This window comes from Cryptomeria japonica, chromosome 8 (genome assembly GCF_030272615.1).
Source record: "Cryptomeria japonica chromosome 8, Sugi_1.0, whole genome shotgun sequence".
Classification (NCBI taxonomy): Eukaryota; Viridiplantae; Streptophyta; class Pinopsida; order Cupressales; family Cupressaceae; genus Cryptomeria; species Cryptomeria japonica.
In genome coordinates, this window is record NC_081412.1 from 351,122,822 (window position 1) to 351,135,476 (window position 12,655).

Genomic DNA, 12,655 nt, shown 5'->3' on the forward strand with positions numbered 1-12,655 from the left:
CATCATAATCAGCTGCAACTAACATTTTTCCTTCTTCAAATGGGAAGAACTCCAACCCTTGCACTTCACGACTTTGTGAGAGAAAGATGGGAAGTAAATGGGAATGCTGGAAGTAAATCGGATTTTTAAAACCCGAATGCAAGTATACTTGTAAAACGGAAAATGGAGAAATGAATGAAAAATGAGATTTAGACTTGTGGGAAATGACGTGAACAGAAAGTACGGATATAGGCAATATAGATGGATAAAAATGGGAAGATTTTGGGAATATCATTTTCAGGAGAATGGGAAGAACTTTCAACATGCAATCCGGTTCTAAAAACCCGATTTTAGAAGAATGGGTGTTTTTCTCTTTGCAAATTGGAATTTTACCAAAAGATGGTTAAAGTCTTATAACCATAAGGGAAGATCAATTATTTTCATCCAATTTGTAATCGGGATTTAAAATCCTTGGGAATATCATTTTCAGGAGAATGGGAAGAACTTTCAACATGCAATCCGGTTCTACAAACCCAATTTTAGAAGAATGGGTGTTTTTCATCTTTACAAATTGGAATTTTACCAAAAGATGGTTAAAGTCTTATAACCATAAGGGAAGATCAATTATTTTCATCCAATTTGTAATCGGGATTTAAAATCCCGAATACAAGTAAAGAGGGAAAATGGAGAAGAACAATGCAATTCACAAATTGCTTTGCAAAGGGGAAAATCTCTCTCACAAAACCGATTTTGGGGCAAAACCAACATATATACAAATTTACAACTAGAATGGAAAAACAAGAAAACAAGAAAATGAAACAAGAAGAAAAGAAAACATACCTTGCTTCAATCCGAAATGCCTCTTCAAAAGATGAAACAATATTTGAATGAAGAAGACAATCCCTTAAATAAGCAATAAATCGAACTCCCAAAACCCTAGCCACGTTTTCCAAACTCGGATTTGGAGACTAAACAGCAAAAACGTGGCACAAAATGCAAGTATAATGGCACAAGAACCGGTCAAATCTTCCTTTAACCTCAACGCCTAAGTGAAGGAAGCATGAATGACTTTGAAGAGAAAGGATTCGTGGCATTTTGTGAAAGAAAATCGTGGAGTTTATAAAACACATGTTTGTTGTCAAATACCATGAAACCAACATTCATGATCTCCAAATGGCGTGAAGAGAGTCTAAAAATGCATGAAAGTAGCAATGCATTAAAAATGCCTTCTTCCTCCTAGAAAATCTCCATAAAAATTCATGGAAACTTTCAACAAATTCGCCTAAGAAGCTGGTCGGGTTCTTGGAAGAATGCAACAAGTTTTATTTTTGTATGTAAAAATGAAAATCAGGTTTCTCTTTTCATTTTACAAGTTTAAAAATGTCTCTTGTTTCCACAAGGTAAAATCGGGTTTTAAAAACCCTTTAGCAAGTTCAAAATGCCTTTATTTTCATTCTAGGAGCAAATCGGGTTTCTAAAACTCAATTGCAAGTTTAAAGTGGCACTTTATTTTCATTCTACGCAAAATCCGGTTTTTGAGAGAGAAATACAAGTTATAAAAACTTGTAAAGGGGAAAATAAAATCCCCTCAACAAGTTTTAATAACTTAATACATGTAATAGGGGAATAAAATCCCCATTACAAGTAAAAAGACTAAAATAGGAACTTTATAAAAGAATTACAAGTGATTTTTTAAATTTGCAATTTCAAATTAACTTGTAACTAATCCAAAAAATCCCTATTATGACTTAAAAAGCCACAAAGCATCAAGGGGGAAATAAAAAGTAAGTTACAAGTTCTTTTTCAATAAAGTGCACTTGTAATTAGCTAAAAAGTTCCCTACAAAGACTAAAACAAAGAAAAATATTAAAACTTGCAATTTAAGGAAAATTTCCCACCTACAATCAAGGAGAAAAAACCTGAAATTGAAAGAAAGACATAGCAAACGAATGCAGAATGCGATGAAATTTGAAAGGTGGTTCGAGGATGGATTGAGGATTAAGCCAATCCAAGGGCGAAGCAAAATTCTGCCTCGGGAAGTGTGCCATAGAGTAAAATTTTCATTTTTTGACAAAAATTTTATGTAATGGTCCATCATTTTTTAAAACAAAAACTGAGGACAACAGGGGTGAAAGGTGGGAACCATTGTACTCTTTCTAGTACCCCTAGATTTAATTCCTTCAAAGTTCGTGGAGTTTTGCAGTGGTAGCATGTGATTGTTTTAGTGGACAATGGGACAACCCACAACTTCATTGATTTAGTGTTGGTGTCTAAGAGGGGTACACAAACAAAAGACTTTGAGGGTTTCAATGTTATAGTGGAAAATAGTTTTAGCATGGCTTGTACTCAAAGGGTCCCATAGCTGAATATTACCCTAGGTAATTACACTATTAATGATTTCTATGTTGTTGACATAGGGGATACTAATATATATTTGGCATCTAGTGGCTTCACTCATTAGGGAAGTCTTTTCAAAATTTTCAGACTATGGAGTTGAAGTTCAGAGTGGATGGTAAGAAGGTTGTCTTGAGAGGTATGTCTAATGGTGGTCCCAAGATCGTGTTAGCAAAGAGAATGGTGTATTTTTAGACATGGTGGTGTGGCATGGGCAACACAATGTTTAATTTCACCCAAGGCTCCTACAAATAGCAGTGATTAGTATCACATGAATATTCAAACGGCATCTTATAAGCACAATTTGGTCTTCAATGAGATTCCACTAGGAAGGCCTCCATCTAGAAGTTCCGAGCATGTTATTGGGCTAGAGGAAGGCTCTAAGCCCGTGATCACAACTCCTTACAGTCATCCTAAGAGATTCAAAGAGGAGATCAAAAAAGCAATCAAGGAGTTGTTAGATATGGGACACATCAGACCTAGCTCTAGTCCTTTCGCTTCTATAGTAGCCTTCGTGAAGAATAAGGATCAAACCATCAAGATGTGCATTGACTACCATACATTAAACAAAAAGACTATCAAAAACAGGTACCCAATACCCTAGATCGATGAATTGTTGGATGAGCTACATGAGGTAGTGTATTTCTCAAAGATTGATCTTTGATCAAAGTACCACCAAATTAGAGTGAGAGAGAAAGATATACAAAAAACATCATTCAAGTGTCACTATGGACATTACAAGTTTCTAGTCATGCCATTTGGCTTGACCAATGCTCCCACCACCTTTGAATCCTATATGAATCAGATTTTTAATAAACAATTGTGTAAATTTCTTTTGATGTTCTTTGATCACATACTTATATACAGTAGGACTTGGGAGTTACATTTGAGACATCTTGATGAATTTTGGGCATCAAGGAGGCACAATCTTTGCATATTAAGGCTTCCACAGGTGAGTTTGGGATGAGTAAGGTTCTCTACTTGGGGCATATGATCAATGCAAACGGTGTTCAGGTTCATCAAGAGAAAATACAGGCTATTTTGGATTTGCCACCGTTTGGAACATTGATAGAGTTGAGAGGATTCTTCAGCTTGTGTAGTTACTACGAGAGGTTAGTTAAGGGGTTTTCTAAGCTTGGCATGCCTCTTACATATCTCACCAAGAAAGGAGCTTTCAAATGGAAAGTTGAGGCTCAACAAGCATTTCACATACTCAAGGATGTAATGAGTACTTGTCCTATTTTAGCTTTACCAAATTTCTCTCAGCCCTTTATTATGGAGTGTGACGCTTTAGGTGAGGGGATTGGAGCAATGTTGATGTAGAATAGGAACCCTATTGCCTATGAGATTCAGAATCTCGGAGATACAAAGAGACTAAGGAGATGCTTGCCATCATCCATGCATTGGCAAAGTTCAAGCAGTATTTAGTAGGTGGAAAGTTTGTTGTTAGAACAAATCATAACAGCCTCAAATACTTCCTAAAGCAGAACGATTTGAATTAAAGGCAACAAAAGCAGGTTAGCAAGGTACCAACATATGAATTTGACATAGAGTATGTTAAGCCAAAAAAGAATATTTGTTGCAGATGCTCTATCTATGAAACCTGCTATCTTCTCTTTGACAAAGAATTCAATTGATTGGAAGGCTCACCTTTTGGTTGAGTATTCCAAAAACAAATTTACAAGTGAAATTATGGATGGCAAAATTCAAGATGACAGATATAGGGTGGTAGATGATATCATCTACCACAAGGATAGAATATTCTTGGTTCCTGGATCTAAGATGAAGGAAAAGATCTTGAGAGCCATTCATGATGCAGCGCTTGCAAGACATCTTGAGTACTACAAAACATAAAAGTAGGTCAGAGATCTTCTCTTGGAAGGGTCTCAAGAATGATGTCTTGTGGCACGTTTGTAAGTGCATGACTTGTCAGCAAAACAAGTCAAAATATACTTTCCCAACAGGTTTTCTATAGTCACTGCCTATTCTAGATCAAAAGTGCGAAAGTATATCTATGGACTTTATCACTAGTCTACCAAGGGTGCATGGCAGAGATTGTATCTTTGTGGTAGTTGATCAATTGACCAATTTTTCTCATTTCTTTGCTATTTCATCGAAGTAGAAGGCACCACAAATTGTAGATTTGTTCTTCAAAGAGGTGTTCAAACTCTGTGGATTGGCAAAGAATATTGTCAATGATCAAGACAGAAGATTTCTAAGTGTTTTTTGGAAAGAACTATTCAGATTAATGAGCATTGAATCGAACCCAACTACCAATACCACCCACAGACAAGTTGACAGATGGAGATTGTGAACAAATGGGTGGAGGGATATCTGTGTAACTATGTAGTGGGGCAGCAAAAGGCTTGGATTAAATGGTTGCACTTGAGAGAGCATCGTTACAACAACACCAACAATCACGTGTTGATAGGTGGTAACTCATTTCAGAGCCTTGTATGGATATGAAGCTCCATCATTTGTAGATTTAGCTCTTGGTGATAACAGGGCACCAAGGCTCAGGACTGGATTTGAGAAAGTCAAGACATCCTTAAGACACTTAACAATAATCTTCAAATTGCCCAAAATCAGTAGAAGATATATGCAGACAAGCACAAAGTTGAGAGATGTTTTGAGGTGGGTGCTTCAACCCTACAAGCAATCCTCTTTGTAGAAAATCAGTTTCGATAGTGAAACTATCTACCCTACCTCGTTAATGGGCAGAGTAACTGAGATTTTGAAATTGATTTCAAAGATTGAAGTTTGAAATTTGTGAAGTCTTCATTGAAGACAAATTTTGGATCTTATTAGAAGGATTGGATGCCCAGTTGTGAGCAGAAGATAGTTGGGTTGTGGGCATGAGAATGCATACCCTTCTGGCATGAGGGTTTCCTGTCAATGAGGAGATTGAATCTGGTGTATTTGTGCAGATTAACTGGGCGTATGAGTTCCTGTGCCTTGAGTGCTAAACAATAGCATTGTTGGGTGACTTTAAAGGGCAGCTCAAACCTGCCACTGATTGGATACTTATCAAATAGATGCATCTGGCTGCTGGGCATAAAGAATAATATTGAAAGCTACAGATGGCCGAATAATATTTTCTGAGCATTTTTCCTTTTGTGTTGGATGTTGCAGAACTTTCAGGGGCCAATTTTCATATGTAAGGAGGTGCTGAGTATATCTGAGCACTTGGGGCTGGCATATGAGAGCTTAAGTTGACATTGCAGGCTGTTTTTATTATTTACCTGGAAATTGAATTGCTACAGCATGGCATAAGGACTGTCTCAGACTCACTGCAGACTTCTTAGACTGTCATAGGCGGCTGCAAACTATTTATGAGCTATCTTGAACATTGTAAAGGTCCGATTTGAGGGTCCAGATCTGCAAATAAGGTCAGAAATGTTCATCTTATGTTTGTAATAAGTACTGTGCAATTAATAAATACTTAGTTTCAATTCCTGTACATGGATATGTTCTTTCCATTGAATGCTTTATGGATATCATTTCTTTTCTATGCATTAAACTTCAAGCAAACAACACACATTATCATATCAGCAAACTAAAATATCTATCCAGCATGCAAGAAAACTATTAGTCTTAATGTCTATCAACAGAATTGAGAAAAAGTGGGAAAAAATTTGGGTACATACCTGACACAGGACATTACCCAAACATAAAAGCATGAAAATTAACCATTTTTCAAAGGGTTTATAGGATGGTTAAAAGTAATAAAATTATAAAAAATGGCATGTGCTGCCTTCATGCCGATTCTCTAGTTTTGAGAAAAAAAAATAAGAAACTAATTTTGGGCCATGTCAGATGGAAGAGCAACATTTCTTTGTTCTTTCAAACTTCTTGCAAATTGAATTGTTAGTAATTAAATTATGTAAAGTCCCCTTTTTGGGGTCGCCTTATACTTTGCCCTAAATTCACAAATCTAGAATGAAATAAGGGCAAACATAGTCAGGGATGTAATCTTCTTCTCAGAATATGATGGGATAAGCCTACTTTTCAAAACCCGCAATGAGATTAGACAACAATGTAGATATAATTCATGAAATACATCCAATTCCAAGGTTGGGATATCTACACAACCCCTATCAACAATTACATGAAAACTCAACCATAATGAGGGTTGAGTTGGAAAACATGATGAGGTGCCCCAAGTATCCTCTACCCTAGGCCCAACAGCAAGACCTTATCCTTTGTGGCCTCATGTGGTCCTTAACCGATGGTCTTTAACCATCATCATGAGGTGGCATACCTAGTGAGGGCTTTACACCGTTCCCCTCCATCATATCAACCTCTCACCTCTTATGATTGGTTCACTTCAACAATAAAGTGCCTTTGACCCTCATCTAGTCATCATCCAAACGCCTTAACAATTTTACGTCTTGTATTTGTGAGCCATGGTGGAGAAGAGGAGAAAGATTGTGGAGAGTGCCCTAGAAACCATCTCTTCCTAGACCCAAAGACCATAACCTTTGTACTCCTTTGGCCTCTATGGGCTCATCTTGTCCAACTTCGAGGTGGCATATCTAGAAGGATGCTCATACACCGTACCCCTCCCACAATACTTTCATACTTCTCCTCACCATGCCAAGAATAGTTGTAATCAATATTTATGTTCACTATAATATTAACAGCATTATGTTGTATTATCATTTAATCAATGCGTGTCATCCATATTGGTAGTAATTTAATGTTACCAACTCGTCTTACATTAACAGTGTCAAATTTATAATTAATTATATTATACCATTTTCAATACCATAACAGTTTGGATTAACAATGTTGACATTAGATTACTTTATTATATGGATTCCATTATATTAATAGTATCATTAAATATCATTAGAATTGAGTGTGTTAATAATGTTAACTGTATTGACATTAATTGTATTAACAATATTTATCTTATTGACTACATTTAATTATACTAGCATTGTCAATACTAGTAAGATCAGATTTAATTACTAGTGTTAGTTGTATCACTAATGCTTGTGCTGAATGAGTAGTGTAGAGTCCTACTTAATCATTAACTGTCCCCCTATGATCATACCGTATTATTTCAACAGCCAAATGTCTGCTGGACTGACTGCTGTATTCTCCCTAACCTCTGTGGGATGTCTCTTATCCTATTTCTTCTCTCTTCTATGTTTGGCTGAGTTTGTGCGCTGCTTCTCGTACCACCTATCCCCCTCACAAGGAAGGCAGGGATCGATGGTAATAAACCATCGAACTGCTACATCGCCTACAAAGGGACACGATCCTTAGGGGAACACATCTCTTCTCTCAAAATTCAGATCGGTGCTTGAATGCATTGACTGAGACCTTTCATAAGTTAATAATAATAAACATTGACCACCGTGGATAAGGGATGGGTAATAAATAATAAATAAAGTGTGAATATTCATTCACACATATTAACGATAAATATGAATATTAATAATAATGATATCAATAAATATTAATAAATTGAGGATACTTATTCACACATTAATAATAAATATGATTATTAATAAACCTGAACATTAATGATAAGCATTAATAATCGATGATATTAATAATAACAAAGGTGTTAATGATAAATACTAATAAACAAGGATATCAATTAATAAATTGTGGATAAATTTATTGTAAGTAATACAATAATCTTTTGATCAAAAGGGTATAATTGAAGCGATGAATACTATAAATGAATATAATTTGGGGGACATCAGAAATTACATTTATACTTCTAGTTTGCTATGTCAAACCCTATCTTAAGTTGGATTTGTTTGAGATAGAAGTGCATGACTACATAGAACTAGCAATGTTGGACTGAGGATAGAAGCTCCTTTGTGTATAATTCATGACTCTGATTTTTGTTTTCAGTGCCATGGATGTCATAATCTACAAATTTTGTACACCTAAAATGCTTGGCAATATCTATATATGAAAAAAACTATAGTCTCCTTCAGTTAAAATATGCTTCTATACACGTGATAAAAGTATACTTGTGCATCCAATCAGATTAGCTTCTGTTTGATTAGTTTATTGTGTCTTTAAGGTTTATTTATTTAATAGTACATGGTAAAAGTTTTAAATCATTAAAAACCTCTATATTTCATGGTTTTCTAAATTTCTCACGTCTTGGCCCAGTCCAAGTCTGGATCAAAAAACAGCTTGCCGAATCTAAGTCTTGTAACACTAGTAATAACCATCGGAAATGCTTGATTTTATGTCACTTGATCAGTAACCATAAAGTTGTCTACTTTGAAGAGTAAGGACTGTTCTGCTGATTGACTTGTGCATATGCAGAAGCAATAGTGCAGTCTCCAAACTATAAATACAGGAATTTTAATCTAAGACAAATAATCTTTCTTGCATGTTTGCACAAAATACATATTCCATTGTTGATATTCTTTATCGGAGTGCTGAATGTAGGCAACAACATAAATATCTCTTTAGTTGTAATACTCGATATTTTTCAGGTCCTGTATGGCCAATGGTGTAGATCATTCCAGCTGCTTTGCCAAAAGCAGGCAGTTCTGGCATTCCCTAGTTTCTAAGTCAGCCCGTGATGCAGAACCCATTTCCCATTGTCTTTATCAGTTCTTAGGAGCAGTTAGAGAGTTAACTTCGTCCAAAATCTGAGCCCAGGAAAACTGAGGATTAGAATGTAGTCTCCAAGCCTCTCGAAATCAAATCCTGGTTGGATCTTTTCAGATCCTTGATGTTAAGTCCCATTTTTCTTTTCTTTTTTGGTGATGACATTCTAAGCCAGTAGGGGATGCTCAAAAGTTGTGCCAATTCCTCACAACAAAAGCATCACCTTTGAACATAAATATTATGAAAATCCATCTTACCTGATGGACTTTTTTTTCCGTAAAAGTTATTGGAGAACGGAAATTCTATCAAATAAAAGGAACATGTATAATATTACTAAAGTACTACTTGCCTGCTTTTTCCTATATTTAAAAATTAAACCTACAACTGATCAATTCTCATAAAACTTTCTACAAGAGAAAATATTGAACCAAATCCATACGAAAGCACTTAGATAAACAGCTAAAATCTGAATAAGATTAACCTTTTCCCCTCCATAGGCATCCAGAACATATATGTGGCTATTTGTTGTGGTCAAAAGCATATGTTTTCCATCGTTGCTAAATTTGATATCTGATACTTCAGCAGTATCTCCACCAACTAAGAAGGTATCAAAAGGCCCCTGAAAATTCCATAATAGAAACCTAAACAATGAGTTGTTGAGAAATTCTGAGAAGATTAAAAACAAGAGCTCCTTATCTGTATATCCCAAACCTTATCATATGAACGAGAATCAAACAATTTTATAGCTCCGCCTTCCATAGCCACAGCAAAAACAAGACCTTGTTGATCATATGCCACAGTTGGCCTACCACGTAGTTGCAGCAATCCCTGTAAAGAAGCCAAATTAGTGATTATCCAAAACCCTTATACGCTGAACTTATATGCTGAACTGATAGATGCCACCATAGTGTGTTAATCCATGTTTTCATTTAAATGGTTCATTGTATATTTTAAAAATCTACTATTATCAAGTTCTCTCAAACCTGGCAAGCATTAACACGGAGGTCCCATAATCGCACACTGTGGTCCATTGATCCTGACATAAAGCTATCATTTATGGGGGACATGCACAGTGACGTAACCCTGCCAGAAAATAATATATTAAATACAAAACATACTGGCTTGGAGATTTGACTAACAGGAGAGAAAAGAGATGATTTATCAAGAATCCCAAGCTGACATGGCAACCCTAAAAATATTTAAATTCAAGCCTGTAATCACTAGGGACTCCAAGCACTGGATGCACATTTTGACTTTCTACCTGCCATGGTGCCCTTTGAAGTATCGAAGGATTCGATTATCATATAAAGATAGATAATGCAACAATTCTGAAACAAACGTAGAAAAAATTTCAGATCACTACGATCAACACAAACAAAACTATAAAATGTATTCTATTCAGAAAATTTTCAGCAATGAATATGCCAACCTTCTGAACTGTTCCTTGAGGAGCATATCACACAACTTGGGTGGTGTGTGAAGGAAATGAGGTCAACGCCGTGTTTCTTGTCATATACAGTTTTCTGATGTCTGGGCAAGGAATAATGTCAACAATAAAAAGATAAGAAGACTCATATTGTTAATAACTGGATAACTACAAAGACAAAGCAACATGAAAAATCATTTCCTACATTCATCATCATGCAAACTGATAATGGAAATAAAGAAAAATCGCAAATATTCTTGCAGCTAAATAAAGCAATGTCAATTAGATTAGAAGCCAGTAGCTAGCGCATTTTTACATAAAAGTAGAAAGAATATCAAAGAAAAGGTAAGACAGATACATAAATATAATGTCCATAATACAGATGGACGTGAGTTGCTCTACATTTCGTTTCTAGCTTCATCAAATGTTATGGTGATTTTTTTTTTTTAATTGGAATATGTTAAGCATATTTGAGAGCCTCCCATTACCATTTTAATCTGTCTTTTGCCAGACAACACAAAACGGAATAGTGTAAGGTAAAACCTCTCTTCATTCAAAGGATAAACTCCCCAATACCCAAACCAACCTAAACCTAAACTAAACCAACCCTAGACTAAAAGCTATAGACAAGATATACAAATATGCACACCATACAAGTTTCACTAGGAGGGCTTTTCAATAAAGGAAATTACTACTTGCTTATAGTTTCCCTAAGTTACAAGTACCAGATTGACAACAGTCATGTTTTGCAAACGAAATTTTTTGATATCGAAACAAAAACTGCCGACCAAAACACACAAATGACACTTTCTAGCTAGTTTAGAGTCTTAGACAGAGATCAACTATTCAATACAAACAAGATTTTGTAACAAATATTAACTCGAAGTTGTAAAAACACATGATTCTAGAAACTAAATTGCCACCACCTAAAAGATCAGCACAATACAAAGCATGACAAATTTACTCAGATCATCAACAGTTTTTGCAGCTATCCTCTAGACTTTATGTGCTCAAAACACTTATTTATATGTTACAAAGCCCAACTTTGGAACTTTGAAATAATCTTATTTTACTCTCAAAAAATAACCTTTAGAGTGAAAATCTTAACTTGCTAAGAAGCTAAAAAGAAGTAAACTTCAATGCAAAGCTAATCCTGAAGAAATAATAAAATAGCATGGCCCTCCTCTTAGCCCAAAGATAGAACATGACCAGAAAATCATTCTAAAAGATGTTGAATTTTAACTTGCATGTAGAGAAAAAAGTTTAAGTTTTAATGCTCTAATATTAACTTTTTTTACTTTCATCGCCAACTAGTCTGATTGTGGAACCATTTTCTTCACAAGCTGAGTTGTTTGACATATTTGCTAACTTTAATGACTTGGTATAGAAAAGTGATGGTTGAATCCAACCAAATGTGTGCCAACGGAGATATGTGATGGCATAATAATCATAGGCACACACCCAAGACCCAAGTCCAAACTTTCATATTGAAATACTAGAAAACCCATAAATCTGAAAAACAAACTATGGAAGCACCACAATAAATTTTTGTATTTTCAGAATATATAATCAAACTGAAAATTGAAAATTGAAAATTGAAATATCCTTTTCTTGAAATTTCTTTTAAATATTACACTAATTTGTCTTTTAAATATTTCAACATTAGACAACTTCGAATAATTAATTAATAACTCAATAATTTACCCGAGTTGTCAAAAGCACCAAAATTATATAATTATATCAGCACTTTGTATTGGCAGCTTGTTTATATCAGTACTTTGTATTAGCAGTTTGTTTATATCAGCACTGGGGTGACTTACTAAAAATAGAATGCTCCTACGAAAAAGATAACTAACCATGTGGAAGGCACAAAGTTTGATGTACCTAACCTCATTTCTCATTGGTTTCTCATTGGCCAGAAGGAGTTAGTTACAGCTAGCCCTAATTAGTGTTTTATCAAATAATCTCAGCCATTGATCTTGAATCATTCCGAGCCATACAAGGCCCAGTCATCTCATTTGTAAAGGTTAATAGTTGATAGTGAATAGTTATATTGAAATCAATTCAATACTTTTGTTGAAGCTTTGGTGGATGTATGTGTTATGTTGAAATCAATTCAATAGTAGTTGCTTTCAGCCAATCAGATGCTAGGAGACTTCAGAGACTCAAAAAACATTGTGAACAATAGTTTCAAGGCCAACAAACATTCCTTCATACAAAAGATTATATTGTCTAGATATAGAGCATCTCAAGGAAGTCAAAGCT

At 35.1% G+C, this 12,655-nt stretch overlaps 1 protein-coding gene across 3 annotated transcripts in view; it reads right to left on the reverse strand.

Moving 5' to 3' along the window:
• LOC131045349 (protein ANTHESIS POMOTING FACTOR 1) overlaps positions 1 to 12,655 on the reverse strand; it is a 216,675-nt gene that overhangs the window by 73,593 nt on the left and 130,427 nt on the right. For all 3 annotated transcript variants that reach the window (XM_057978936.2, XM_057978934.2, XM_057978935.2), the window contains 5 exons: positions 10,394 to 10,494; positions 10,226 to 10,292; positions 9,948 to 10,047; positions 9,676 to 9,792; positions 9,446 to 9,583 (listed from right to left, as the gene is read on the reverse strand). In XM_057978936.2, the coding sequence (XP_057834919.1) occupies positions 9,446 to 9,583; positions 9,676 to 9,792; positions 9,948 to 10,047; positions 10,226 to 10,292; positions 10,394 to 10,494 (523 nt within the window). The remainder of the gene's footprint in view (positions 1 to 9,445; positions 9,584 to 9,675; positions 9,793 to 9,947; positions 10,048 to 10,225; positions 10,293 to 10,393; positions 10,495 to 12,655) is intronic.